We start from the raw sequence: 26,173 nt of genomic DNA on the forward strand, positions 1-26,173 counted from the left end.
AGCTTCAAAACTTTGGCCACCCGATGTGAAATGCCAACTCACTGGAAAAGACCCTGATGCTGGGAAAGATTGAGCACAGGAGGACAAGGATGAGATGGTTGGGTAGCATCATTAACTCAATGGACTTGAGTCTGAGCAAACTCCAGGAGATGGTGAAGGAGAGGGAAGCCTGGCTTGCCGCAATTCATTCGGTCATGACTGAGCGACTGAACAACAACAACAAATTTAAATTATAGGTGTAAACAGTCACTAGTAAAATAATAGTCAACTTGGAGGCTTCAATAATATGTGAACTGTGAACTTCCAGATGGTCAGGCTGGATTTAGAAAGGGAAGAAGAACCAGAGATCAAATTGCCAATATCCACTGGATCATTGAAAAAGTGAGAAAGTTCCAGAAAAACATCTATTTCTGCTTTATTGACTATGCCAAAGCATTTGACGGTGTGGATCACAATAAACTGTGGAAAATACTTCAAGAGGTGGGAATACCAGACCACCTGACCTGCCTCTTGAGAAATCTGTATGCGGGTCAGGAAGCAACAGTTAGAACCGGACATGGAACAACAGACTGGCTCCAAACAGGAAAAGAAGTACGTCAAGGCTGTATATTGTCACCCTGCTTATTTAACTTATATGCAGAATACATCACGAGAAATACTGGGCTTGATGAAGCACAAGCTGGAATCAAGACTGCCAGGAGAAATATCAATAACCTCAGATATGCAGATGACACCACCCGTATGGCAGAAAGTGAAGAGGAACTAAAAAGCCTCTTGATGAAAGTGAAAGAGGAGAGTGAAAAAGTTGGTTTAAAGCTCAACATTCAGAAAACGAAGATCATGGCATCTGGTCCCATCACTTCATGGAAATAGATGGGGAAACAGTGGAAACAGTGTCAGACTTTATTTTTTGGGGCTCCAGAATCACTGCAGATGGTGACTGAAGCCATGAAATTAAAAGACGCTTACTCCTTGGAAGGAAAGTTATGGCCAACCTAGATAGCATATTAAAAAGCAGAGACATTACTTTGCCAACAAAGGTCCATCTAGTCAAAGCTATGGTTTTTCTAGCATTCATGTATGGATGTGAGAGCTGGACCATAAAGCCGAGCACCAAAGACTTGATGCTTTTGAACTGTTGTGTTGGAGAAGACTCTTGAGAGTTCCTTGGACTGCAAAGAGATCCAACCATTCCATCCTAAAGGAGATCAGTCTTGAGTGTTCATTGGAAGGACTGATGTTGAAGCTGAAACTCCAATACTTTTGCCACCTGATGCGAAGAGCTGACTCATTTGAAAAGACCCTGATGCTGGGAAAGACTGAAGGTGGGAGGAGAAGAGGACAAGAGAGGATGAGATGGTTGGATGGCCTCACCAACTCAATGAACATGAGTTTGAGTAAACTCCAGGAGTTGGTGAAGGACAGGGAGGCCTGGCATGCTGCGGTTCATGGGGTCGCAAAGAGTTGGACGTGACTTAACTGAACTGAAACAATTGGGTGATCTGATGACATATTTAAAGACTTTAATAAGGAATATTGATAGCACAAAATATTTCAAACCTCTTCTTATTCAGGTTGTGTATGCAGGCCTTGCATACATATACTATGAATAGTTGGATTATTTGCCTAATGTAATATCAGAAGACAGCTGTGTTGATGGTTTTTTCCAGTGAAAAGTTTCAAAAAGGGTTTATAAAATTATAGAAGGTGACACTATAATAATTTTAACTATAATAATTTTATTCTAGGATGCATACTTCTTTATATTTCAATGTGTATGACATCAGAATGTTTTATGACTGCTCTCTGAGTTGAAGTTGCTTTCTTTTGGAAAGAATTTGTTCTTAACTTCTGCCAGACACATGAGTCCCTACTAAGCTGATACCTCCCTGAAGTTTTGTCTGAAGTTTTAGTCCACCTTGTTGCTGTGAATTCAGAAAGTAAACCTTCAGGAGGATCAACTTTGTGGTTCAAGGAGTAAAACAGGGAAGTTTCATTGCTATGGAATTAATTTATCCTTTGTGCCCACACTGAAAAGTTCTGGTTTGATGCTGGGACCCTATATTATTGTTCATTTTGGGCAATTTTTCTAAGCAATACATAGCAAAATGGTGCCTTCTATATTCTGTGACATCTTAGACTTGATACAATTTAATAATTTATCAAAGTTAGGGATTTTTTTTTTTCAAGGACTGATATCAGCTCATTTATCAAATCTTAAGGCTTCTTTTGGGGCCAAATGTTCAGATTCATAGCTGGATTTTCTATATGTTTAAAAGAAGCTAAAGCATAGACCAGATTAGCAGTGCTACAAAATACTAAATTTACAGCTTTAAAGACCATAGAGATGACACTGCCAAAGATATTTTACGAAATTTTAGAACCATTTTGAATCCAACCAAGACGTAAATTGATATGAAGTAGCTGTAGAAATAATGAAGAAGATTGGACTCAAAGAACATTCTACTGTGGGCTATTGGAATGGAAATGCATGTATGTAGAACAGTCAAGAGAACTAATTCAATGATGGCATTACATAGAAGTTAGAACATAAACTATTTTGAAGATTCAAAAATTTAAGATGATGTTAATTTTTAAAATTGTTACTGCTGGTATAACTTTTTACTTTCTGGACATGTAGATCAGCTTGTTTAACAAAGAAGGAAGAATGAGAGGTACCTTAAAAGTAAATTGACTCAACCACTCATGTTCTTGAATGCAAAATCAAACTCCAATTTTGTGCACAATAGTTATTTTAGGGAAGGGAACATATTGGAGGTTTCTCGTTAGCATTGTGTATGAGGTGTGAGTGGGAAGACAAGAAGATCTGCCAGCACAGCTATATTTAGGGTTTTGTACTGAAATTTCCCTAGGCGAAAGGCCACCCCTGATGGGGGAGAGTGTGCTGGACCAAAGGGAAGTGGAGCTGGATTATTCTGTCATCCAGGCCAGCTCATCATTAGTACTTCTTTACAAGAGGGGGAACAGAGCACTGTGTGAGTGCGAAAGGTTTCATCAAGAGTGAAATTTCTTCCACCTTAATTCTGAGCTGTTTTATATAGTCTCTCTATGAAAATCTCCAGGATATGTAAAATATAGAGTGTTACAGAATATGTTTACCATTACAGCTGGAACTAATCGTCCTGAAGTGAATAATTTGGCTTCAGGTCATTTAGCAGTTTTCTTGAAAAGATATATCATATCTTTATATGTTTCCACATGACCACATATATTTTACTCAATGTGAGATGTGACATTAGCAAGACAACATACATGATTTAACAGGGCTGAGCTCTGGATTTCTGCCCATTTTACTTTCAAAGACTGACATCACTGATTCCTAATGGTAAGACCCAATCTGACCATATGGGAATGTCTGACTTAAGTTTCCAAACATTTGAAATTCACTGTAATCTATGGTGTATATTTTTTATGTTTGGTCAGTTAGTAAGACAAGCAGACAAGGAATAAAGAGGCCTTCAAAAAAGGAATGTTTTTACTGCTGTAGAGCTTAAACTATTTTGCCATTTCCTCCCATATATCACAAGCATCTACTTGGGGTTGTTTTTATACAAACACACACACACACACACACACATACCCCAGGTAACACTGAAACTCAGCAATTATTTTTCTCTCCCTATAGTATGCATTCATACTGAAGAATCAGGAGAAAAAATTATTCACATTCATTCTAACTTTCTATAACTAAGCAATTTCATATTCCCAAAGTTTATAGGCTGCCACTCTAATTTCATGAAAATGTAACCTTAAAATCTGAAGCACTTTCCAAAGTCCACACACTCAACAGTCAACAATATTTATTTATCCATTGCCTCACTTAAATAAATATGACTTTGGTCAGCTTTTCCTTGTATATATGTACATTCATAATTCCAGAATACATATCATTTTGAAAAAACACTTAACTGAGTCTATGAAGGGACTGAATTGCTAAACAAATGAATATATTGGTAAGATTGGTAAGATATATGTGTGTGTGTTTGTATATATATATATATGTATATATATATAAAATTCTTTAACAATCTTCAAACATAGCATGGTATCCTATGTAAAGTGGTTTGTAATTATAATTTATTAGTTAATTGTTTGGTTTACAATATTTCTTAAGAAAGATTCTACTTCTGAATACAATGCTGTTACTAACAATGTATTACAAATCATTTTCACAATAAATAACAAATGCTGTTTAGATCAAATCTCTACTGATTAACAAAAATAATACTATTCTATAGCTTGAAATGTTTAGATCATTCATTCAACAGATATTTGTTCAATGAATATCTACAACAGTCACAATATTGCATCTGTTATAACTAGAGATAAAAAACTGAGCAAAATAGCAAGTTTATATTGTCATGGAGACTAAATTTCATAGGAAATGAGCTCTAGTTATATCACCTTGTTTCATTTACTTCTAGTTAGTATCATTAGTCTTTCCATATTTAAGAAAAGTGAAAAAGTGAAAGCATTAGTCCCTTAGTCATTCAGTAGTGTCCAACTCTTTGCAACCCCCTGGGACTGTGAAACACAAGGCTCCTTTGTCCATGGAATTCTTCAGGCAAGAATACTGGAGTGGGTTGCCATTCCCGTTCTCCAGGGGATCTTCCCAACCCAGGGATCGAACCTGGGTCTCCTACATTGCTGGTAGGTTCTTTACTGTGTGAATAACGAGGGAAGCCCATATCTAAGCAAATAAACTCTTTAATATAAGGAATTAATATTTCATAATACTGAATTGCAGAAAAGCTGATTATCATGATTCAATATTTCTATGTGAAATAGATAAATGGAAGATGAGGGAATATTTTGTTGTCCAACTGAAATATGCCATCTGAAAAATTTAATGAGGGTGTGCCAACAATGTGCTAAACCCATATAAAGGCAAAAACTTGTTAGGTAGGATGAGCAACAAGGGGAGGCCTGGCTGAAAACTGACCTCTAAACTCCATCCCAGACACACCCAGGAGAGCTCACAGCCTACAAGATAATTACAGAGACTTTTCAGCTCCTGCACAGGTGCCTTAGGCACAGAGTGGATACAAAATAATCAAAGGAGCTTAAGTAACCTTAGAGAAGGCAGTTTGGAGCCCATAATGGGCTTATGAATATTTTACATCTAATTATAACAGACTGAATTATGTGAAGACATATGGGAAGTCATAAACAACACAGCCTGCTGTGTTGTAACTTGGAATTGTCAATTGGCCTTGAGCATATGCCCCCTGCATTCCCTTTCATTGACTGGTGGTGAGTATAAGCCCTACTTTGCACTGGGCATAACCAAAAGGAGCAGACTGGGAGTACAAAAGGGGGAAGCCAAGAGGAATGGAAAGGAAGGAGGAAGAGAGCTCCTTTTGGGGTAAGCCTGCTCACACGTCTTAGGAGTGTCTATCTAATCAAGTATCTGTCTGCTTGAACTGACTGAGCTCTAACTTGTCAGTTGTTTTTAACCCTTTAGTCCAATGCTCAAAATTTTTGTTGTGATGAAACACAACAAAGAACTGAGAAGAGATGAACTGAGGAAGAGAAATAAACCAACCTGACATTCTGAAAAATTTAATGAGAGTGTGCATCAACAATGTACTAAATCTGTATAAACACAAAAATTCTTCCTCTTATCTAGTGGCATTTTTTTCTTCATAATGAGAACAGTAACAGATAGGAAAGCAAATAAACAGAGAAGAAAATTTTATAAGCAAAATGGATTCAAAATATAGGTTCAATATGAGCCAACCTATCTCCTAGTATTGGCATCTCCAAACGACCTTGTAGGCATTCACAAATCACACAGCAACGTATGTAGGATACACAACAAGGACCTTCAGAAAGGCAACCAGGTTTTTGAATGTTGTACAACATGTTTTCTTTCTTAACAATCATGACCCATGGAAGGACCCAGAGACCCCACAGAGACTGTGACAGAACTGTGTCTGAGCGTCTCCTGTGGAGGAAGGGTCAGCAGTGGCCTGCTGCAGGGGCAGGACCTCTGGGTGCATGAGTGTCTCCTGTGGAGGAAGGGTCAGCAGTGGACTGCTGCAGGGGCAGGGCCTCTGGGTGCAGCAGACCTGGGTATGGCATAAGCCCTTCTGGAGGAGGTCGCCACTAACCCCACCATAGAGCTGCCAGAACTTACACAGGACTGCGAACTAGACTCTTAGAGGGCACAACAGAACCCTGTGTGCACCAGGACCCAGGAAAAAGGAGCAGCGACCCCACAAGAGACTGACCCAGACTTGCCCAGGGGTGTCCAGAAGTCTCCAGTGGAAGCATGGGTCGGTGGTGGCCTGCTGCAGGGCTGGGGGCACTGAGCGTGGCAGTGCATGCATGGGACCTTTTGAAGGAGGTCTCCGTTATCTTCATTACCTCCACAGTAGTTTGGCCCCAGGTAAATAACAGGGAGGGACCACAGCTCCACCCATCAATAGAAAATTGGATTAAAGATTTACTGTAAGCCTCTTATCCTTTTCCATCAGAGGGAAGACAGACTGAAAACCACAATCACAGAAAACTAACCAATCTGATCACATGGACCACAGCCTTGTCTAACTCAATGAAACTAAGAGCCATGCCATGTAGGGCCACCCAAGACAGACGGGTCATGGTAGAGAGTTCTGACAAAACAGGTCCCCTGGAGAAGGGGATGCAAACCACTTCAGTATTCTTGCCTTGGGAACCCCATGAAAAGGCAAAAAGATAGAGGACACCGAAAGATGAACTCCCCAGGTTGGTAGGTGCCCAATATGCTACTGGAGATCCTTGAAGAAATAACTCCAGAAAGAATGAAGAGATGGAGTCATATCAAAAACAACACCCAGTTGTGGATGTGACTGGTGATAGAAGCAAAGTCTGATTCTGTAAAGAGCAATATTGCATAGGGACCTGGAATGTTAGGTCCATGAATCAAGGCAAACTGGAAGTGGTCAAACAAGAGATGGTAAGATTGAATGGCAACATTTTAGGAATCAGAGAAGTAAAATGGACTGGAATGGATGAATTTAACTGAGATGACCATTATATCTACTATTGTGGGCAAGAATCCCTAAGAAGAAATGGAGTAGCCATCATAGTCAACAAGAGTCCAAAATGCAGTACTTGGATGCAGTCTCAAAAACAACAGAAAGATATCTGTTTGTTTCCAAGGCAAACCATTCAATATCACAATTCATTCCAAGTCTATGCCTCGATGAGTAATGCTGAAGGTTGAAAGCTGAGGTTGAAAGGTTTCATGAAGACCTACAAGAATTTATAGAACTAACACCTAAAAAAGATGTGCTTTTCATTATAGGGGACTGGAATGCAAAAGCAGGAAGTCAAGAAACATCTGGAGTAACAGGCAAATTTGGCCTTAGAGTAAAGAATGAAGCAGGGGAAAGGCTAAGAGAGTCATAGAAAACACTCTCTTCCAACAACACAACAGAAGACTCTACACATGAACATCACCAAATGGTCAATATCGAAATCAGATTAATTATATTCCCTGTAGGCAAAGATGGAGAAGCTCTATACATTCAGCAAAAATAAGACTGGGAGCTGACTGTGGCTCAGATCATTAACTCCTTATTGCCAAATTCAGACTTAAATTGAAGAAAGTAAGGACAACCACTAGACCATTCAGGTATGACCTAAATCAAATCCCTTATGATTATACAGTGAAAGTGAGAAATAGATTCAAAGGATTAGATCTGATAGAGTGCCTAAAGAACTATGGACGGAGGTTCATGACATTGTACAGGAGACAGGGATCAAGACCATTCCCAAGAAAAAGAAATGGAAAAAGCAAAATGGCTGTCTGAGGAGGTCTTACAAATAGCTGTGAAAAGAAGAGTAGCAAAAAAGCAAAGGAGAAAAGGAAAGATATACCCATTTGAACGCTGAGTTCCAAAGAATAGCAGGGAAAGATAAGAAAGTCTTCCTCGGTGATCAGTGCAAAGAAATAGAGGAAAACAACAGAATGGAAAAGACTAGAGATCTCTTCAAGAAAATTAGAGATAGCAAGGGACCATTTCATGCAAGGTGAAGTGAAGTCGCTCAGTCGTGTCCGACTCTTTGCGACCCCGTGAACTGTAGCCCAGCAGGCTCCTCCGTCCATGGGATTCTCCAGGCAAGAATAAAGATGGGCTCAATAAAGGACAGAACTGGTAGGGACCTAACAGAAGCAGAAGATATTAAGAAGAGGTGATATAAATACACAGAAGACTATACAAAAAAGATCTTCACAACCCAGATAATCATGATGGTCTGATCACTCACCTAGAGCCAGACATCCTGGAATGTGAAGTCAAGTGGGTCTTAGAAAGCAGCACTACTTAGGAAACTAGTGGAAGTGATGCAATTCCAGTTGAACTACTTCAGATCCTAAAAGATGATGCTGTGAAAGTGCTGTACTCAACATGCCTGCAAATTTGGAAAACTCAGCAGTGGCCACAGGATTGGAAAAGGAAAGTTTTCATTCCAATCCCAAAGAAAGGCAATACCAAAAAATGCTCAAACTACCACATGAGTGTACTCATCTCACATGCTAGCAAACAATGCTCAAAATTCTCCAAGCCAGGCTCCAAAAGTACGTGAACCATGAACTTCCAGATGTTCAAGCTGGATTTAGAAAAGGCAGAGGAACCAGAGATCAAATTGCTAATATCTGCAGGATCAATGAAAAAGTGAGAGAGTTCCAGAAAAACAGCTATTTCTGCTTTATTGACTATGCCAAAGCCTTTGACTGTATGGATCACAATAAACTGTGGAAAATTCTTAAAGAGATGGGAATACTAGACCACCTGACCTACCTCTTGAGAAATCTGTATACAGGTCAGGAGGGAACAGTAAGAATAGGACATGGAAAAATAGACTGGTTCCAAAAATGTCAAGGCTGGTTATTGTCACCGTGCTTATTTAACTTATATGCAGAGTATATGTGACAGTGTACACAAGAAATGCTGAGCTGGTTGAAGCAGAAGCTGGAATCAAGATTGCTGGAAGAAATATCAATAACCTCAGATATGCAGATGACACCACTCTAATGGCAGAAAGCAAAAAAGAACCAAAGAACCTCTTGATCAAAATGAAAGAGGAGTGTGAAAAAGTTGGCTTAAAACTCAACATTCAGAAAACTAAGATTATGGCATCTGGTCCCATCACTTCATGGCAAATAGATGGGGGAATCAGTGGAAACAGTGATTTTTCGGGCTCCAAAATCACTGCAGATGGTGACTGCAGCCACGAAATTAAAAGACGCTTGCTCCTTGGAAGAAAAGTTATGACTAACCTAGACAGCATATTAAAAAGCAGAGGAATTACTCTTCCAACTAGGTCTGTCTAGTCAAGGCTATGGTTTTTCCAGTAGTCATATACTGATGTGAGAGTTGGACTATAAAGAAAGCTGAGGGCTGAAGAATTGATGGTTTTGAACTTGGTGTTGGAGAAGAAAGGAGATCCAACCAGTCCATCCTAAAGGAAATCAGTCCTGAATATTCATTCGAAGGACTGATATTAAAGCTGAAACTCCAATACTTTTGCCACCCTACATGAAGAACTGATTCATTTGAAAAGACCCTGTTGCTGGGAAAGATTGAAGGCGGAAAGAGAATGGAACGACAGAGGATGAGATGGTTGGATGGCATCATCGACTCAATGGACATGAGTTTGAGTAAACTCTGGGAGTTAGTGATGGACAGGGAGGCCTGGCGTGCTGCAGTCCATGGGGTCACAATGAGTCGGACATGACTGAGTGACTGAACTGAACTGAACTGAATTACCCATGAATATTCTTTACACAGAATTAGTAGATCAAGTTCAAGTAATTGATAAAAACAGTAAACCTTCTTTTAAGATTAATGTAAAAGGCACCAAAAAAGTCAATAGGATAATTATGGATAATAGGATATTAATAGGATAATTAGTTAAGTTAGTAGGATAATTATGTCAAATTACACATAATATGTTTACAGTTGATATTTTAGCCATTTTTAATTGAGCTGTTCATAAGCAGTGATGTCATTGCTGAGTTTTCCCAGCAGAGGGAAGCATAGCCTAATTAATTTTGTTTTCTGTAAAGGGCTGAAGTGGGATGAATGGGATATACTACAATTTTACTTCATTTTAAATAAAGACTGGTTGATATTTCACCATTAAATAAGCAACTTGACATCTTTTAGAAAGCACAAAATGAACTTGATCTAAAATCCCCCGATTCAGGGGAATATCCTACTGGTAAATCAGTGTGAAGACATCCAAACTAACTTTTACTTGAGTAGGATACTCAGTAATAATGTACTGGGTCTATACTATCAGCATATAAATGAAAAATTTGCATGGCTGAGTTTAAGACTACATTTTCTCCTTGGATATATTTAAATGAATATATTTGCTGCCTACTACTCAGGTTGCAACTATGTATTAAAGCATATACTTAAACCTGACTTCCTTTGGGTAACATTTGAAAATGGAGCATGAAGTCTCATAAGGGTCTAATATCTTGAACTTATCATACCTACATTAATAAAACATAATTCAGTGCTTTGTGTTCACTATAATTTTCTTCCACAAGATGTTCTTTCTCTTCAGTTGCACTTCTCTGAGTATTCTGGCAGGGGGGTATAACTTGTAAGCACATGTATTGCTGCTTTTGGTTTTACCCTAGTGCAAGCAGGTTGAAAGATTAAAAATGTAACTTACCATGGTGTTGTAAGTCTGAACAGTGGGTCAATGGATCTCCATTTCTTATATCTTGTCGTCTCGTGCGTCTAAAACAATTATATTTAAAAGGCATTACTGTATCTCTGTTCTTTCTTGGGGATTTGTTGTAAGAATCAAGAAGAATCAAAATCAAAGATCCCAGGAGTTTATTAGAAGAGATGAATCTATATATGACTAAAAGAGTTTTTAAAGCAGTTCATTATACCTCTAACAGAAGTCTCCAAGATGATCAAACGGAAAATAGTATATAAATGCACTAAATAAATAACAATGCATTAAAAGTCTTTTAAGGTATTGATAACAGGAAATTCATGGGTTCTTTTGCTACTGAATGTCAATCAATAAGAACCTAACATCTAAAAAAGTCAAAATTCCTAATACTTTAATTCTGAGGAAAAAACACAAAATATAGAATAGCAACCCATTTATTCAATGAATAGAATTAAACACTTTTTCCCCTAGTTACTAATGAAGGAGTAAGATTGAAAATTAAAAATCATATGAATTTTTGTCTTAATATTTATACATAATTCCTTAAATTAGTTTTTGTTAAACTATAGTATTAAGACAAAGAATTATATTGTAATTTAGTCTGTAACTTTTCTTTTTGTTTGCTATATCAACCTTTTTTAATAAAACATTTCTTTTATGATTACATAGTTATGACTACAAACCAATTTACTTCTGAAGTGAATAAAAGGACAAAACAACAACAAATATTAAAGAGCAAGTCTCCTTTTATAAGAGGAAGGTGAGAGAGAAGACGAACTTACCTCTAAAAGAAAAGCAAATTTGCTATAAAACTGAAATTAAATTCTCCTGCATTCTACTGTTCAGATAATGTTTGTTATAGTTCATTCTGGGCACCTTCTCTCTACAATTTGCTAAAGGTTAACTGGGAATAAGGAGCCATTATGGTGCAAACAAGGTGTGTAGTTCAAGTAAAAGGCTAAAAATGGAGACTGCTTATGTGTAACTGGGGAAAAGACTGGGGACACTTGCCCAACTGTATATTGCATCTATTTTAATGGGTATTGTCTTGCTGCAAAGTCAGTTACCAGCACTGAAAAAAGTTCTCACAAACGCCACTGAGAACTGAAACATGTAATTTGTTACTGTATTCATAAATTTAGAAGTCCCAAGTATTTATAAATTTCTATTTGTAGTATTGGTGACACTATCAAACAGATGGTGCACATTTCAAAATTGAGCCAACAAAAGAACTTGTGAAACACGAACCACAAAGCATTTGGGACGGAATTTTTTTTTACTGCCATTTAAGCTTTCAAAAAATGCCATCACAAAGAATATATAAATTGAAAGGCCTCTAAACATCCTTTTCAAAGACACATGAAATTGGATTAGGTAAAATCTGCAAGGCACAACAAAAATGTGTTAATTGCAATTCCTTCAATCTTGGATTCTAGGTATGCAGTAAACATTCCAAATATATACTAATATCCAGGTTTTAACTTATTACGGATTTAGTTATGATGTTTTTATATTATTTTTCATTAAGAAAAGCTTAAAATTCAAATGAATTATTACTAAATTAGGCAATGTTATACATTTCACATGGAATGAAATTAATACATATTTTTAGTTCAAACTAGGCTTCCCTGGTGGCTCAGAGGTTAAAGAGTCTGCCTGGAATGTGGGAGACCCGGGTCCGGCCCCTGGGTTGGGAAGATCCCTTGGAGAAGGAAAGGCAACCCACGCCAGTACTCTTGCCTGGAGAATCTCAATGGAGGGAGAAGCCTGGTAGGCTACAGTCCATGGGGTTGCAAAGAGTTGGACATGACTGAAAGACTTCACTTTCACATTTCACTTTCATGCTTTAGAGAAGGAAATGGCAACCTACTCCAGTATTCTTGCCTGGAGAATCCCAGGGACAAGGGAGCCTGATGGGCTGCCGCCTATGGGGTTGCACAGAGTCGGACACGACTGATGCAACTTAGCAGCAGTAGAGCTAAATGATTTAAGAAGCATAAATCCTTTATCATAATTAATTTTACTGCTGTAACAAGATCATATTGCTATTTATTAGTATATTCAGGGTTTCTTTGATCAGTAACACATTATCTTCACACTAAGTTTTTGTTTTAAATTAAAACTTCCAATGAAGTGGATAGATACATGTGAGTAATACAAATAGGTTGTTTCAATTCTGAGTACTGGAGGCTTAAGAAAATTGAGTATTTAGTAAATGGAATAGGTTGATACATTTATATTTAATATCATTATTAACAAGGTAACTGTGTTTTAACCTATATGGACTGAATATATGAAAGTTTTAAGTTGTAGATAATGTAATACTACAGTCAATGTTATCTAATGTGTAATCCAAATGTTTAGTTTAGATATGTGAGTTATTTCTTTTCCCTAATATTTTCTAAAACATTTAAAATGATCCAAATGTTGTAGAACACATCTCACTAGCAATGAAAAATGTCATGTTCACAGCTTCTTGTAAAACACTAGCTACAATAAAAAACAAAGCAAAGTTTACTGCCCCTGTAATGTATCAGTGTAATAATACTAATTTCTATTAAATGTTTCAACAGGTTTTGTGCATACCATTAATCTTTAGGTTTATATTAGTAAGTATTGTATATTACTTTTTTCTATCATTGCTTGTTTCTTAAATACTGGTGAACAGGTAGCCTTGAGTGAGTAGTAAAGAATACATGGAAATGTAGCCTTGAGTGAGTAGTAAAGAATACATTGAAATGATTATTTTGCCAAATTAAGATGGTGTTTTTGTTTTCTAAAACAAAAGTAAACCAAGTTTGTGTAGAAGTTTAGGATATATCTAAGAGTTCCCTGAATTGTAACACCTCGCTTTATACACAGAAATAAAGAGATGATGTACTTATATGAAGAAGCTGTTCCAAAAATGAAATCAGATAAGATAAATGTCAAACAGTGTATTTATTTCTAATAGTCCTCCTACCTCTTTGCAGTAGGAAAATAGCGAGAGCATGAGGAGCCATCCCAGGCACAGTAAGGGTCTCGGGCAAGGCAGCACTCTGCACAGGCTTTCCCGTAAATATCACATCTGTGTAAAGGGAGTTGTGTGACCCCCGTGGTAGAGCCAATATATAGTTGTTGCTGTGGAAAGAGTTTACTGTTATGACAAAAATTACCTTGTTTTTTAAATATCTTTTTCCTTAAAAAAAAAAAAAAGAAAATGTTATACTTTGGCAAGCATACATTTATCTTTGTGGGTTTAAAATATTTCATTTCTGGTAATTTTTTCAAAGGCCTGACAGAAAATGCGACCATCTAAAATACAGCAAGGTCGAAATCCATATATTTGACTGAAACAGGTGTATTTTATAAGGGAAGATGAAGGAAGACAGTAGTAGTTACATGTCAATTAAATCTCATGAAAATAAAAAAAAATTAAATGACATTACTGAGCAATGAAAAGTTCAAACCTTCAGTTTTCTCTTAGCTTGCTTTTTAAAATTCTGCTGTTTATAATTTGATTAACCAGATTACCTACCCTGCCATGTATTCTGATTGGTTTTGAGGCAGGGATCTTTTGCTTTTGACTCTTGGGGACTTTCAGTTTAGGTTTGCCCTCCTATAAGAAGGGAAAGGGTAAAGTTTTGGTGCTTATATTGGTAAGAAGCTTTGCTCAATTGTAATCATCTTGCCTTTGCACTACCTCCAGAAGACTACTTTAAACACAAGTACTCAATTTACTTCCCACTCAAAGGTCATCGTATAGGGGGATCAAGTACACACTAGTCAGTGCCATGGACTTGAATAAAAAGCTCAAACGTCAAAAAGGCGGGATACTGGGCATCAACATATCTGGATTCTAGGTCTTGCCTGACATTAACTCTCTATTGATCTTGGGCTGTTCACATAATTTTCCTAAGACTTAACTTCGTTATTCATAAGATAAGCATGGTTAAATAGAGATTCAAAGAATGCATCCAAATAAAACATCAATGCTGGCGTTATTCTCAATGAATTTGAAGTTATCAAAGGAGCCAGAATTGGAGGGAAAAAAGCTTTCTAGCAGCTATCAATTTAGGTTTTCGATACAAGTTAAAAAATACCTTTGACAAAGTTGCCCAATGTAGCATATCAGTTGCAACTTTATGTAAACACAAAATTAAATACAAATAAAACTGTTTTGTGATTGTTCTCTATTTTACTATCAATATATAGTAAACTATATACTATAATAGCTCCCTTCTCTTGTACTAGATGATTGAATAATTATAATAAATATTAAATAAATGTGAAAATTTTTATGTACTTGAACATGATAGTACATATAAAAAAGACCCCAAAAGTGTATTTTAATTTCTCCACTATAGAAAAGAATAGTTACAGAAAAGCCCATCTTGGAAACATGGCGTGCTCTTTTAGTATTATAAGTTGCCTATTAGTAAGCAATGGATATAATTAAAATTGCATTTCTAGTTGGCTTTCAAAGATGTACATATAGCAGATATGTTTGAATGAAGATAAAGTATCTATCAGAACCTAAGAAATTATTGACGGTAAGGAGCATTTTATAGAAAATAATTATATGCTTAAAGCTAACCAACATAGTTATATGTTAACACAAAACAGGGAAAAGAAAGGGGGAAGAAATAATACAATAAAAACTAAACTATTATGGAGGTAGTAATCCTGATAAATATTACTTATTCCATTTCAGTAAAATGAAGAATATTTATTTAAAATAATATTCCAGTATAGTATATGGAATATGGTATACATTACAGATGTTCAATTTCTCAGTATATTCACCTTGTATTTTTATGTTGAAAGATGCTACAAACCACAGCAAATTAAGAAATGATAGTTAAAGTCTCTGGGAGTAACATGAAATATTATTAAGCCTTTTTGTTGAGAGAAAATGAATCTGATTTGTACACCTCTTATAGCATCTACAGAACCTGCATGTGATAATATTTCTCAAATTATTATTAACTGTTAACAGAGAACTTAACTAATGCAAAGAACTTTTCCCCCTCCTATTATTTCTCTCTTCCAAAAGCATCTTTAAAAAATGAACTTAGATTGTATAGGGAGGAGGGAGAGGGTGAAATGTATGGAGAGAGTAACATGGAAACTTACAATATCATATGTAAAATAGACAGCCACTGGGAACCTGCTATATGCCTCAGGGAACTCAAACAGTGGCTCTGTGACAATCTAGAAGGGTGGGATGGGGAGGGAGATGGTAGGGAGGTTCAGGAGGGAGTGGGCATGGTGTACCTATGGCTAATTCTTGTTGATGTTTGACAGAAAACCAAAAAATTCTGTAAAGCAATTATCCTTCAGTTAAAAAAAATTAAGTGGCAGAAAAAAGAAGGCAAGAAATCTCAGTGTGATAATAAAAAAAATGAAACAAGCATAATATTTAAACGATAAATTAGTCACTAGGAGTCAGACATGACTGAGCGACTTCACTTTCACTTTTCACTTTCTTGCACTGGAGAAGGAAATGGCAATCAATTCCAGTGTTCTTGCTTGGAGAATCCCAGGGACGGGCGGCGGGGGTGGGGCGGTGGTGGTGGGGGGGCTGGTGGGCTGCCGTCTATGGGGTCGCACAGAATCGGACACGACTGAAGCGACTTAGCAGCAGCAGCAGCAGTATCTAGAAGCCTGTCTGGCACTGGTGAATGTAAGATATGCCAAACCATATACTGTGGACATAACTATTTAAAAAGCGATTGAACAAGTTGGTCATACAAAAGAAAAAGACTTCTATGTTTGACCAATAACTTTCAAGCAACATGAAAAAACTTCATACTTATAGATTTCTATGAATATGGCATTGAGTAATAAAGGAGTTCTTATACAAACAATACATTCTACATCTGTTAGATCCCTTTGGCTGAAAATCAGAGAAATAATACCTGAGAAAAATAGGAAATGAAAAATATGGCAACTGAAATCATTGTAATGATAACCTAAAGTGTGATAAAATGGCAAAAATTTAATACAATCAATGTAGTTTTCATTTTATAATTATTCTGCTGTACTATTAATGATTTGCAAATAAATTATGCCATCTAAATGAAATGTAGGGGAGGCTTGCAGGCACCATTGAGCATAATCCAGTAACCAGCAAATAACCTGATGTGCTTTTTCTGCCCAATTTAACATCACCACAGGCTTTCTCACTATCCTTCCTAATAAGTTGCAGGTCATAAGCAGGTTATGAGTCCATTTATCCAGAAAATTAGTTGCAACATGTTTGTCCCTCTTGATACTATTGCCTCACTTTTAAAATTTCCACAAGCATAAATGAAATTGACTCACGTCTGAATGAAGTCAAACTCCAGTAATGGAAAATGAAGGCTAGAGTTACTGTCTTCTAACCTAGTATTTTAGGTTGACAAATTACTTTTGTTTTTTGGTAAAATGTGCTGCATTTAATGGGCCATTCTTAAGGTAGGTCAGAAAGAGATAGTTTACAAAACTGAATGCAATTTAATTAAGACTGACAAAGTCCAGCAGAGAATAAATAGATAGTTTTAAAAATCATTATAGGAAAGGATATCCCAGTCTAGCTACCATCCTGGAACTCCCCGGATTTCCTTGCCAACATTTGACAGTTTTTAGATTACAAGAACAGGTGAACACATGCTTATGAAGTATAAGATGACAGTATCAGGTCAATAATATCTGCACTCTGGATTTCTCTAAATATCTTGGAGATTATCAATGTATTTTGATACAAATGTGTTGAAAAGGTATCTACTAAGTTTTACTAGCATGGTATTTTAGCATCTTGTATGACAAAAAATGGCATGGTTAGAGATAAAACATGTAAGTAAGATCTGCCATCAGAAATAAGATCTGCCAAATCAATCTCATATTAAACAATTTTGTGTGTAAGTTTTCACTTCAGAGAGTGAGAAGCTCCCAACTACTTTTTGACTATTTCTCCTAGGTTATTTAATAATTAATTTCAAATCAGTATCCAAGTCATTTTTTTAAAGTTAACTTCGATATACTCATAGAAAGGCTAGGTAACACTTTTGCAGAAAAGATAACTCATTAGAAGTTAAAATCATATTTGCTTTGCCATTATCATTGAGCATTTAGAAGCCATTTGCATTTTGTAAGAGTCCTGCCAAAGCATTCATTCAACAGGAATGAGAAGACTATTAACATGCTGTCCTCAAGCTTTGAATTCGAAGAGTTTAATAATTTATCATTTGCAGGGACTGTTTTGCTGTTTCCCTTTTTATTTAGCCAAACTAAATGTTTTCTCTAGCACACGATAATACTGAAAACGTAAAATTAACTAAGTCAAAATTCTCGAAAAATATACTGCCCAGTGCATGATTTTATTAGCCTGTATAATACAGTTTGTTTACACATGTAAATTAAATTATACATTTATTTGTATTCCAAAACATTCACCCATGTTATTTCAGAGGATATACAGATGAAAATATGAGTTATTACTGAGGAAATTATGTTACAATGGCCAAGAAGGAAATACTATAAATAAAAATCTACAACAAATACTGATCTAAGAGGGTTTCCCTGGTGGCTCAGCGCTAAAGACTCCATCTGCAATGCAGGAGCCTCAGGAGATCTAGGTTCAATCCCTGGGTTGGGAATATCCCCTGGAAAAGGAAATGACAACCCACCCTAGTATTCTTGCCTGGAAAATCCCATGGACAGAGGAGTCTGGTGGGCTCTAGTACCTAGGGTTGCAAAGAGTCGGAGAGGACTGAAGTGACGTTGCATGCGTGTGATCTAATAAATATATTTACAGGACATATATGTGTGCAAGGGTGCTAACCTGCTTCAGTCATGCCCCACTCTCTGCGACCGGATGGACCACAGCCTGCCAATCTACTCAGTCCATGAATTCTCCAGGCAAGAATACTGGAGTGGGTTGCCACGCCCTCCTCCAGGGGATCTTCCTGACCTAAGGATCCACCCTGCCTCTCTTACAGGCTCCTGCCTCGGTAGGCGGTTTCTTTACCACTAGCACCACCTGGGAAGCCCATGAGACATATATGAGACTGGTCAAAAGCATGAGGGCAATGAAATTATCTTTAGTTTTCATTCTGCTATTTATAGTAAGACTATTTTTTTTCCTCTTGCGTTTTGAACAACTGTTAATAAACCTATAAAATTTGATGGATCATAAATATATTTATCTATTTGAAACAAAGTTAACAAAACATAGATTACCAGTTATAACATATAATGTTATTACCTGCTTAGTGGAAAGCTCCATTGCTGAAATAGAAGTTGGTTCCTAAAGAAGAAAAAAGAAAATGTGAAATGGTCAGTCAATTAGAAAAGTTACAGAATGCCAACATAAACTTTCAGAAAGATAACTTCAGTGCCTACAAGAAGCAATATAATTGGGGAAAAAAAAGTGAAAAAATTGCATAGACAAGTGCGGGGCACTTGCATGTGTGGAGCAGACAATAAGTGCATCTTCCAATTAAAGACCATCAAGAACATACCTGTGGGTCTAATTGGGTGGACTGCTCACTATGATAAAGGAGACTGTGGGGAGACTCAGTAAGAGAGAGATGGATATATATGACATTTTTTGTATATATATGATTTATAGTGATATTCATCTTGTGTCTTACACGTTTCTTGTAAGGACTTGTGTTTAGGTGATTTGAGGGAGTTCCAGGAAGCAGGGTTTCGCTTTATATTGGATGCTGTCACAAAGCAAAGGTAATTCTATGATTAGGTATCTTCATAAGTTTTATTTAGAAGGAGGAAAATACAGAGTGAAACTAGAACAGTTATTGGGAAAGTAGCAATCACTCACTAGGGCAGATAGGGAGACTCTTCATTTTTATGGTTTGGACAATGTTTATGTTCTTTTCTGTGTTCAGACATGATTACAGAATGGACTTGTTACTGTTTTGGTTTATCACGGTCTGAGAATAGCCCCATCTGATCTTGCTCTGTGAAAATTTGTATGTTCAACTGGAGAACACCGTGGCTGAGGTGAGAATGTCAGACCAGTTCCTAATAGCACCAAGGATGAGCTGAGGGTATAGAGCTGGTGTCCAGCTGTCAAGAACGGTAAGAGCGTGGTTGAGATGATATTACTTCATAATTATTAAAATGACTATTTAAGGTGCAAAAGTCTACATTCAGGTCTCTGCAGAAGAACATAATCTCTTTAATTTCTATCAACAGACTAGTGTAGAGAAGTCATGATTAGAGAAGAAATAATCACCAGCACACTTATTAAAGTATTCTGTTAAAGCCTATTATAAGCATATGTAGGCTGCATAAACAAACGCTGTTCTCTGATGAACTCAGACCACCAAAATACTATTTACCTAAACACATTTGAGTACGTTCTCTTAGATCCACTTTCACTGAACTCCAATCCATCCTGTTTCATCAGTGACAAACACAACACTAACAAGAGATCACTTCGGGGGGCGGGCGGAGAAGGTGGGTATAGAAAGGTAATGAGAAGGAGGCTTAGACGGGATGAACAAAATCCTAAAAGTTCTCTCTCTTAAGAGCCTGAAGTCATGCCCTGAAGAAAGTGTAAAGAGTTGGACTCAGGGGTCAAACTGTATGAATTCAAATGGTAGTAACACAAATCTTAGAAGGTTGATATTAGGTGTGGTATAGAAACTATTTCTAATTTAACTTTCTCATCTGAAAAATGAATACAACGGTATCTTCTGCATAGGATTGCTATAATGATCAAATTAATTGATAAATGTAAGATACTTTACAAACATGTGTGTCACAGTGTTTACTCAGATCTCTCCTCTCTCTCCCATGCACACGCATATACCCAACACACACACACACACATTCCCATACCCTTCCTTTGCTTCAGGCTTTCTATTCAGTGCTTATCACTATCTAGAAATACATATATATGACATTTTTTGTATGTATATGATTTATAGTGATATTCATCTTGTGTCTTACGCGTTTCTTCCTATACCTCAAAGTTCTTATCTGAAGGTAGAGAGGAGGACTGAGAAGGAGGAGGAAAAGTCAATAAAAAGGCAGGTCATGTAAGTTAACACTGAGAGAAAATCTGAGGATGGTAGACAATGACTCTCTCAAAGCTATCCACTGAGGTTAGTACCAAGAAAAGTTACTCATTGCATGCCCACAGGGCTGTTAAATCCCCCAGACCCCTAGCTGTGACTCTTGCTTGCCCTTTTGCCTGTCAGAGAAGTATGGAGGAAAAAAGTGAAAGACACACAGTGGGAATTAGAGGTTAGGCTGATAGGATGTGAGGACAACGGAAGAGGCATGTCATGTTTTCTTAACTGTCTATCTTCCTTGCCCCAAGCCTTCCCCAATCACCTACCACCCAACACTAATTTAGCACAGGGATTTTTGGCTGTTTAGTTCACTGCCATATACCTGGGATTGCTTATCCTACAGTTGTCCCTCAAACAAAAGGGGTTTGAACTTTGCGGGTCCACAAAGACATGGATTTTTTTCAATAGTTAACACTGCAGTATTACACCGTCAACAGTTAGATGAATCCATGCATGCAAAACCAGAGATATGGAGGGCCAACTGCAAAATTAAACTCAGATATTCCCCTGCACCGGAGAAGGCAATGGCACCCCACTCCAGTACTCTTGCCTGGAAAATCCCATGGACAGCGGGGCCAGGTGGGCTGCAGTCTATGCGGTCACTAGGAGTCAGACACAACTGAGCGATTTCACTTTGACTTTTCACTTTCATGCGTTGGAAAAGGAAATGGCAACCCACTCCAGTGCTCTTGCCTGGAGAATCCCAGGGACGGGGGAGCCTGGGGGGCTGCCATCTATGGGGTCGCACAGAGTCAGACACGACTGAAGTGACTTAGCAGCAGCAGCAGCATTCTCCTGCACAGAGGGTTGGTGCCTCTAACCCCCAAAGTTGTTCACAGGTCAACTATATTTACAAGTTTTTGATAATTATTTATTAAAAATGGAATGAGCAAATGAATTCCCTACAAATTTCCCCCTTTCTCTCATATCTCTTTTACTCTCTCCATTATACTCTGTTCCTTCCACTGAATTTGTATGAGACATAGGGAGCCATCTTTTAAAAAAGTTTTTCCCCAACCCTTCAAGCTTATCTGTATTTTATTTGAAAATAATGTGATTATTCTATACTCTCCATCTTTACTTGCTCATGTCTCATTCGGTGCCATTCATCCCTCAGCCCACTGAGTCTAGGCCTTACTCTAAAGAGAAGGCCTACGATTTTCAGAAGGAGGAATCACCGATGACCTGTAGTGCTGAGTGGAAGCTTTCTGTCTATTATTATTACTGGACTTCCTGTTTGATATAGCACTAGTGACCACTCAATTCTTGGCTGCTTCCTCTAGATTTCATTATGCCTTGGAACTCTTTATTAACTATTCTTAATTTTTTCAGAGTTTTTCCTACCTCTAGTCATTCTTCATGTGTTTGCCTTTCCTTACTGACTCCTATCCACTCCTCCTTGGATGCTACATTCTTTTCCTGATGGGCTTCTCCACACTTGTGGTTTTAATTATCTCCTATGAGCTATAGAATTGCAGATTTCCACTTCAAACCCTGATATCTAAGCTGAGCATAGAATTTTCTTAACAGATTTAAGACTACCTGCCTGAGACATAAATGAGACAAATGATTTAGTATGTAAATTAATTTGATAGGATAATTTAGAATTGCCCCACAGTTACCCATTTTCATAGCTTAATAACATTACAGATAACAATTTTCTATAGGAACTATCAATCATAAAGACAACTATGATGAAAGGAATATCTATCAATTTTCTCTATATAGAGATAAGATTTTTGAAATTTATTCCATCAAATCACAAAAATCAAGGGACCAAGTCATCATGGATTTTTAGTTTTAAAAGACAAAACTGATTGTTATATTTAGGTTTACATGATATTGGAATCAGTGAATCCAAACAAAGAATTTAAAGCAGAAAAATATTCCACAGCAGCTTCTTCCATTCCAACAGTTTCACAGGGAAAATGGTTATGTTGTTATGTGTGTAAGCAGCTAACTTCATGGAGACTTTAGTGAAATAAATTTTATAGCCAAGGTGCAAGGAAAGTACTTCTTAGAGAATTAACAGGTAGTATAATTAAAATTAAAGTTAGCTATGTCTAGGCTCTTTTCAAACAACTTCAGTGAAGCTATCTATAAGTGAAGCTGGTGAATTTTCACACATTTCACATACATCGACAATACAAAATTAAAATGTCTGTAAGGTAGACTGAAATGATCACTTTAAATATAAATTGTAAAACAAAACAAACCTCAATATACAAGAAACTCCACTGTGCCATATAATGATTTCAAAGTTCTTAAATTAAGATCCTAGAATCTCTTTATTAAAAGCAGCTTACTTATATTTTAGATCATGAAACAGTTTGGAATAGGATGTGCTACATGCTGCCTGTGGTTGAATTTTAACAGACAATATATTAAGATGACATCCATTTAAATAAGCTGTGTTTTTTTCTGAGCCTAGTTGGTAGTGAATATGACTTCCATTTAAAACAGATGTAGCTTTATAAGCATTTTTTTTCATGAAACAGGTTTTAATTGCAAATTTAACTGGGGTTCGAGTAAAAATGAAATTAAAAACTCAGCATCTTTTCAAGATTTTCTATGACTCTAATTTGCTATATATATATATATTTTTCAGATATTTTAAATCTACTCCTTATTAAACTTTCACACTTGCAGAGCTCTTCAACCTGCTGACCCCAGGAGAATCAGACAGCACTCCCTGGGTGCTAAGATTGCTGAAGCTCCTTTAGAATGAGTTAACTGACTAGGTTTTGGAAAGCATCAATTATGTTTTACATTTGAATGAAAATTAAACTCTTTCATTTGTTTGCTCAGCTGTTCATGGAATACTGCATAAATTGGGTTTAAAATGAATGCATTAACTATGTAAATGCCTTGCAATCCTTTGCAGTCAATAGCAGTATAAATAAAACCCGCTGTACTAAATGCATTGCAACTTGATGTAACCAGTCACTGTATTAAAAGTAAAACCCTACTTGGACTGGGAAAAAAAAATCTCAAGTGCATAAAGAAAAATCAGCATATTTCTAGTTTTATAGCTTTTGAATATTTTTAACAAGGCCTAGATTTAGGATTTTCAAGCAATTATTTTAAATGAGATTGTCATTTATTTAACTAGTTAATAACAGCTACAATTGACTAGTAACCTTAATTAGAAAAACAAAAACACTGATGAAGAAGTTGAGGCTCAACTGACTTTAAACCAATTTGTTTGGAATATCACAGTAATTGAGATTCAATCACAAGTTTATGTTACAAGTAATATTTGAAATAGGTTTGTGTCTTAGTACTTTAATACCATTTTGAATATATGATAGCTATTTAAAGTAATTTCTAGAGTCCTATGAAAATGAAAGTGTTAACTGCTCAATTGTGTCTGACTCTTTGTCCATGAAGTTCTCCAGGCAAGAATACTGAAGTGGGTAGCCACTCTCTTCTCCAGGGAATCTTCCCAACCCAGGGATCAAACCTGTAAATCCTGCATTGAAGGCAGATTCCTTACCGTCTAAGCCGCCTGAGAAGCCAATTTATTTCGTCTCTTATTTCCCAATAAAATTTTACTCTAAAATGGAAATTTTATCACTGAGGAATATTCTTCTTATTATACTCTGATTGGGATTTGATTTCACCCAGAATAGAAGTATCTTAATGTAACCAGAACCACTGGAATGTCCTGTGATTAGCCAGGGTGTTTTCCTAAAACCAACCTCAAAATGGCAATGGACACAGTACTGGCTTTAATTAGAATTTTATATGAGGTTGGTCATTCAGACTAGCAAAGATACATAATGAATATGGTCTCTTGGAGATGATATTATGGTAAAATTGACTGTTTGGTTGACATTAATGTTTTTCTTTTTAAAATCCAAGAGTATCAAATATCACCAGGACCCTAAATCTGTTCCTTGTCTATTCACCTTGTCAAATCAACATAGTGCTTCAGTTAACCCTTTTAAATTTTATGTTAAATGGAGTAACTTGCAAGGCTCAAATAAAAATAAGGAAACGATAACATTTCTCTGCTAGTATCAGTGCATATAGAAATTGCTTTAATGTGTTATGTTTTTTGCCCTCCTTCCGCAAAATTAAACAAAGTTTGACAGTGAAATATTCCAATTGCTAGACCACAATATATGTATGAACTTTGCCTGATAGAATAGAATGTTGAAAGTAAATATTTCTTTAAACTCTGCCCAAATACATTTTGTCTACTTGAGTGCCAAAGAAATAATAATGACAACAATGCATGGCAGAGAATATGGGAGAGAAATGGAATATTTATCTGAGGAAGATGCATCCCTATGTTGCAAACAATCTTTTCATAAAATCATAAACTCACAAACAATCATTTCCATAAAAGCATATTATTACTTATTTATACCTAATTGTTAAAAATTGATAAAGAACCTCTCTCATGACATCTTAAACCATGCAGAAATCATTCAGTAATTATTACAGGTATAATTAGATTGTGTAATCCTTTGGAAATTGCAAAACACTAATAAAATCTAGTAGACATTAAATATTTGTGCTTGCAAGATTGTTGGCTTCCCATCTCTGAAGATTTCGCTAAAAGTCATTTAACAGCTTGAAGTAGCATTTTTAAACTAAAACTTGTTTTGATTTACTAAAACAAATCTAGATAAGATGTGAACTATCAACTTAAAATCCCAGAGATACAAGGAATGAAAATTAGCTAGAATATAGCATTACTACAAAATTATATATATTCCGATTAAATGATAGAAAAAAGAACCTTATTTAATGGCATGGCATAGCAATACAATTCTATAAGATAAAACTTAATTGGACTAATAATAAATCAAGTACTTGAAACTATGAGGGATAACATGTTAGAAAGAATCTCTGAGCTAGGTAAGGTCAGAGACCATGTTTATAGTGTTCATCCCTGATTCATTAGAACTTAGCACTGTGCCAGAACAATGGTGGACATGTTTGTTTAGAGTTGAATTAGTAAATGAAACTTGTTATAATAATATACAGTAACTGAAGGGAATATGCAGAGGAACCATGATAAATCCAAAAGTAAAAGATTCTGGAAACAATTAAGAAATTCTAAAGTTAACATAATATTTTATTATCTCCTATAACTTTATTTGCATGGTGGTGGCAATACAGATTTTCAAAAAAAAATAACTGGTAAAAATTTTTTTCTACTAGAAAATAATATGGGATGTAATCAAGCAGGATAACTTGTCGCTGTTCTTGGTTTATCTTCCTCATACTCTGGCACCTCACTTTAAGGAGGGTTTCCCTAGAGAAGACTTTAAACTCCTTTATTTTTAAAATGATTTCTTTATTCATTTAACAAATGCTGGTTGAATACATATTTTAGGCTCTGGAGACCCAATAATGGATATAAGAAAATTTATATATCTGCCTCT

General features: G+C 36.4%; 1 protein-coding gene across 1 annotated transcript in view; it reads right to left on the bottom strand.

Moving 5' to 3' along the window:
- Window positions 1-26,173, bottom strand: part of SEMA3A (semaphorin 3A) — a 556,686-nt gene that overhangs the window by 14,449 nt on the left and 516,064 nt on the right. Inside the window, exons 15-17 of the mRNA XM_005679076.3 lie at window positions 18,938-18,979; window positions 13,673-13,830; window positions 10,699-10,766 (exon numbers count right to left, since the gene is read on the bottom strand). Of these exons, the coding sequence (XP_005679133.2) occupies window positions 10,699-10,766; window positions 13,673-13,830; window positions 18,938-18,979 (268 nt within the window). The remainder of the gene's footprint in view (window positions 1-10,698; window positions 10,767-13,672; window positions 13,831-18,937; window positions 18,980-26,173) is intronic.

This window comes from Capra hircus, chromosome 4 (assembly GCF_001704415.2).
Source record: "Capra hircus breed San Clemente chromosome 4, ASM170441v1, whole genome shotgun sequence".
NCBI classification, from domain to species: domain Eukaryota; kingdom Metazoa; phylum Chordata; class Mammalia; order Artiodactyla; family Bovidae; genus Capra; species Capra hircus.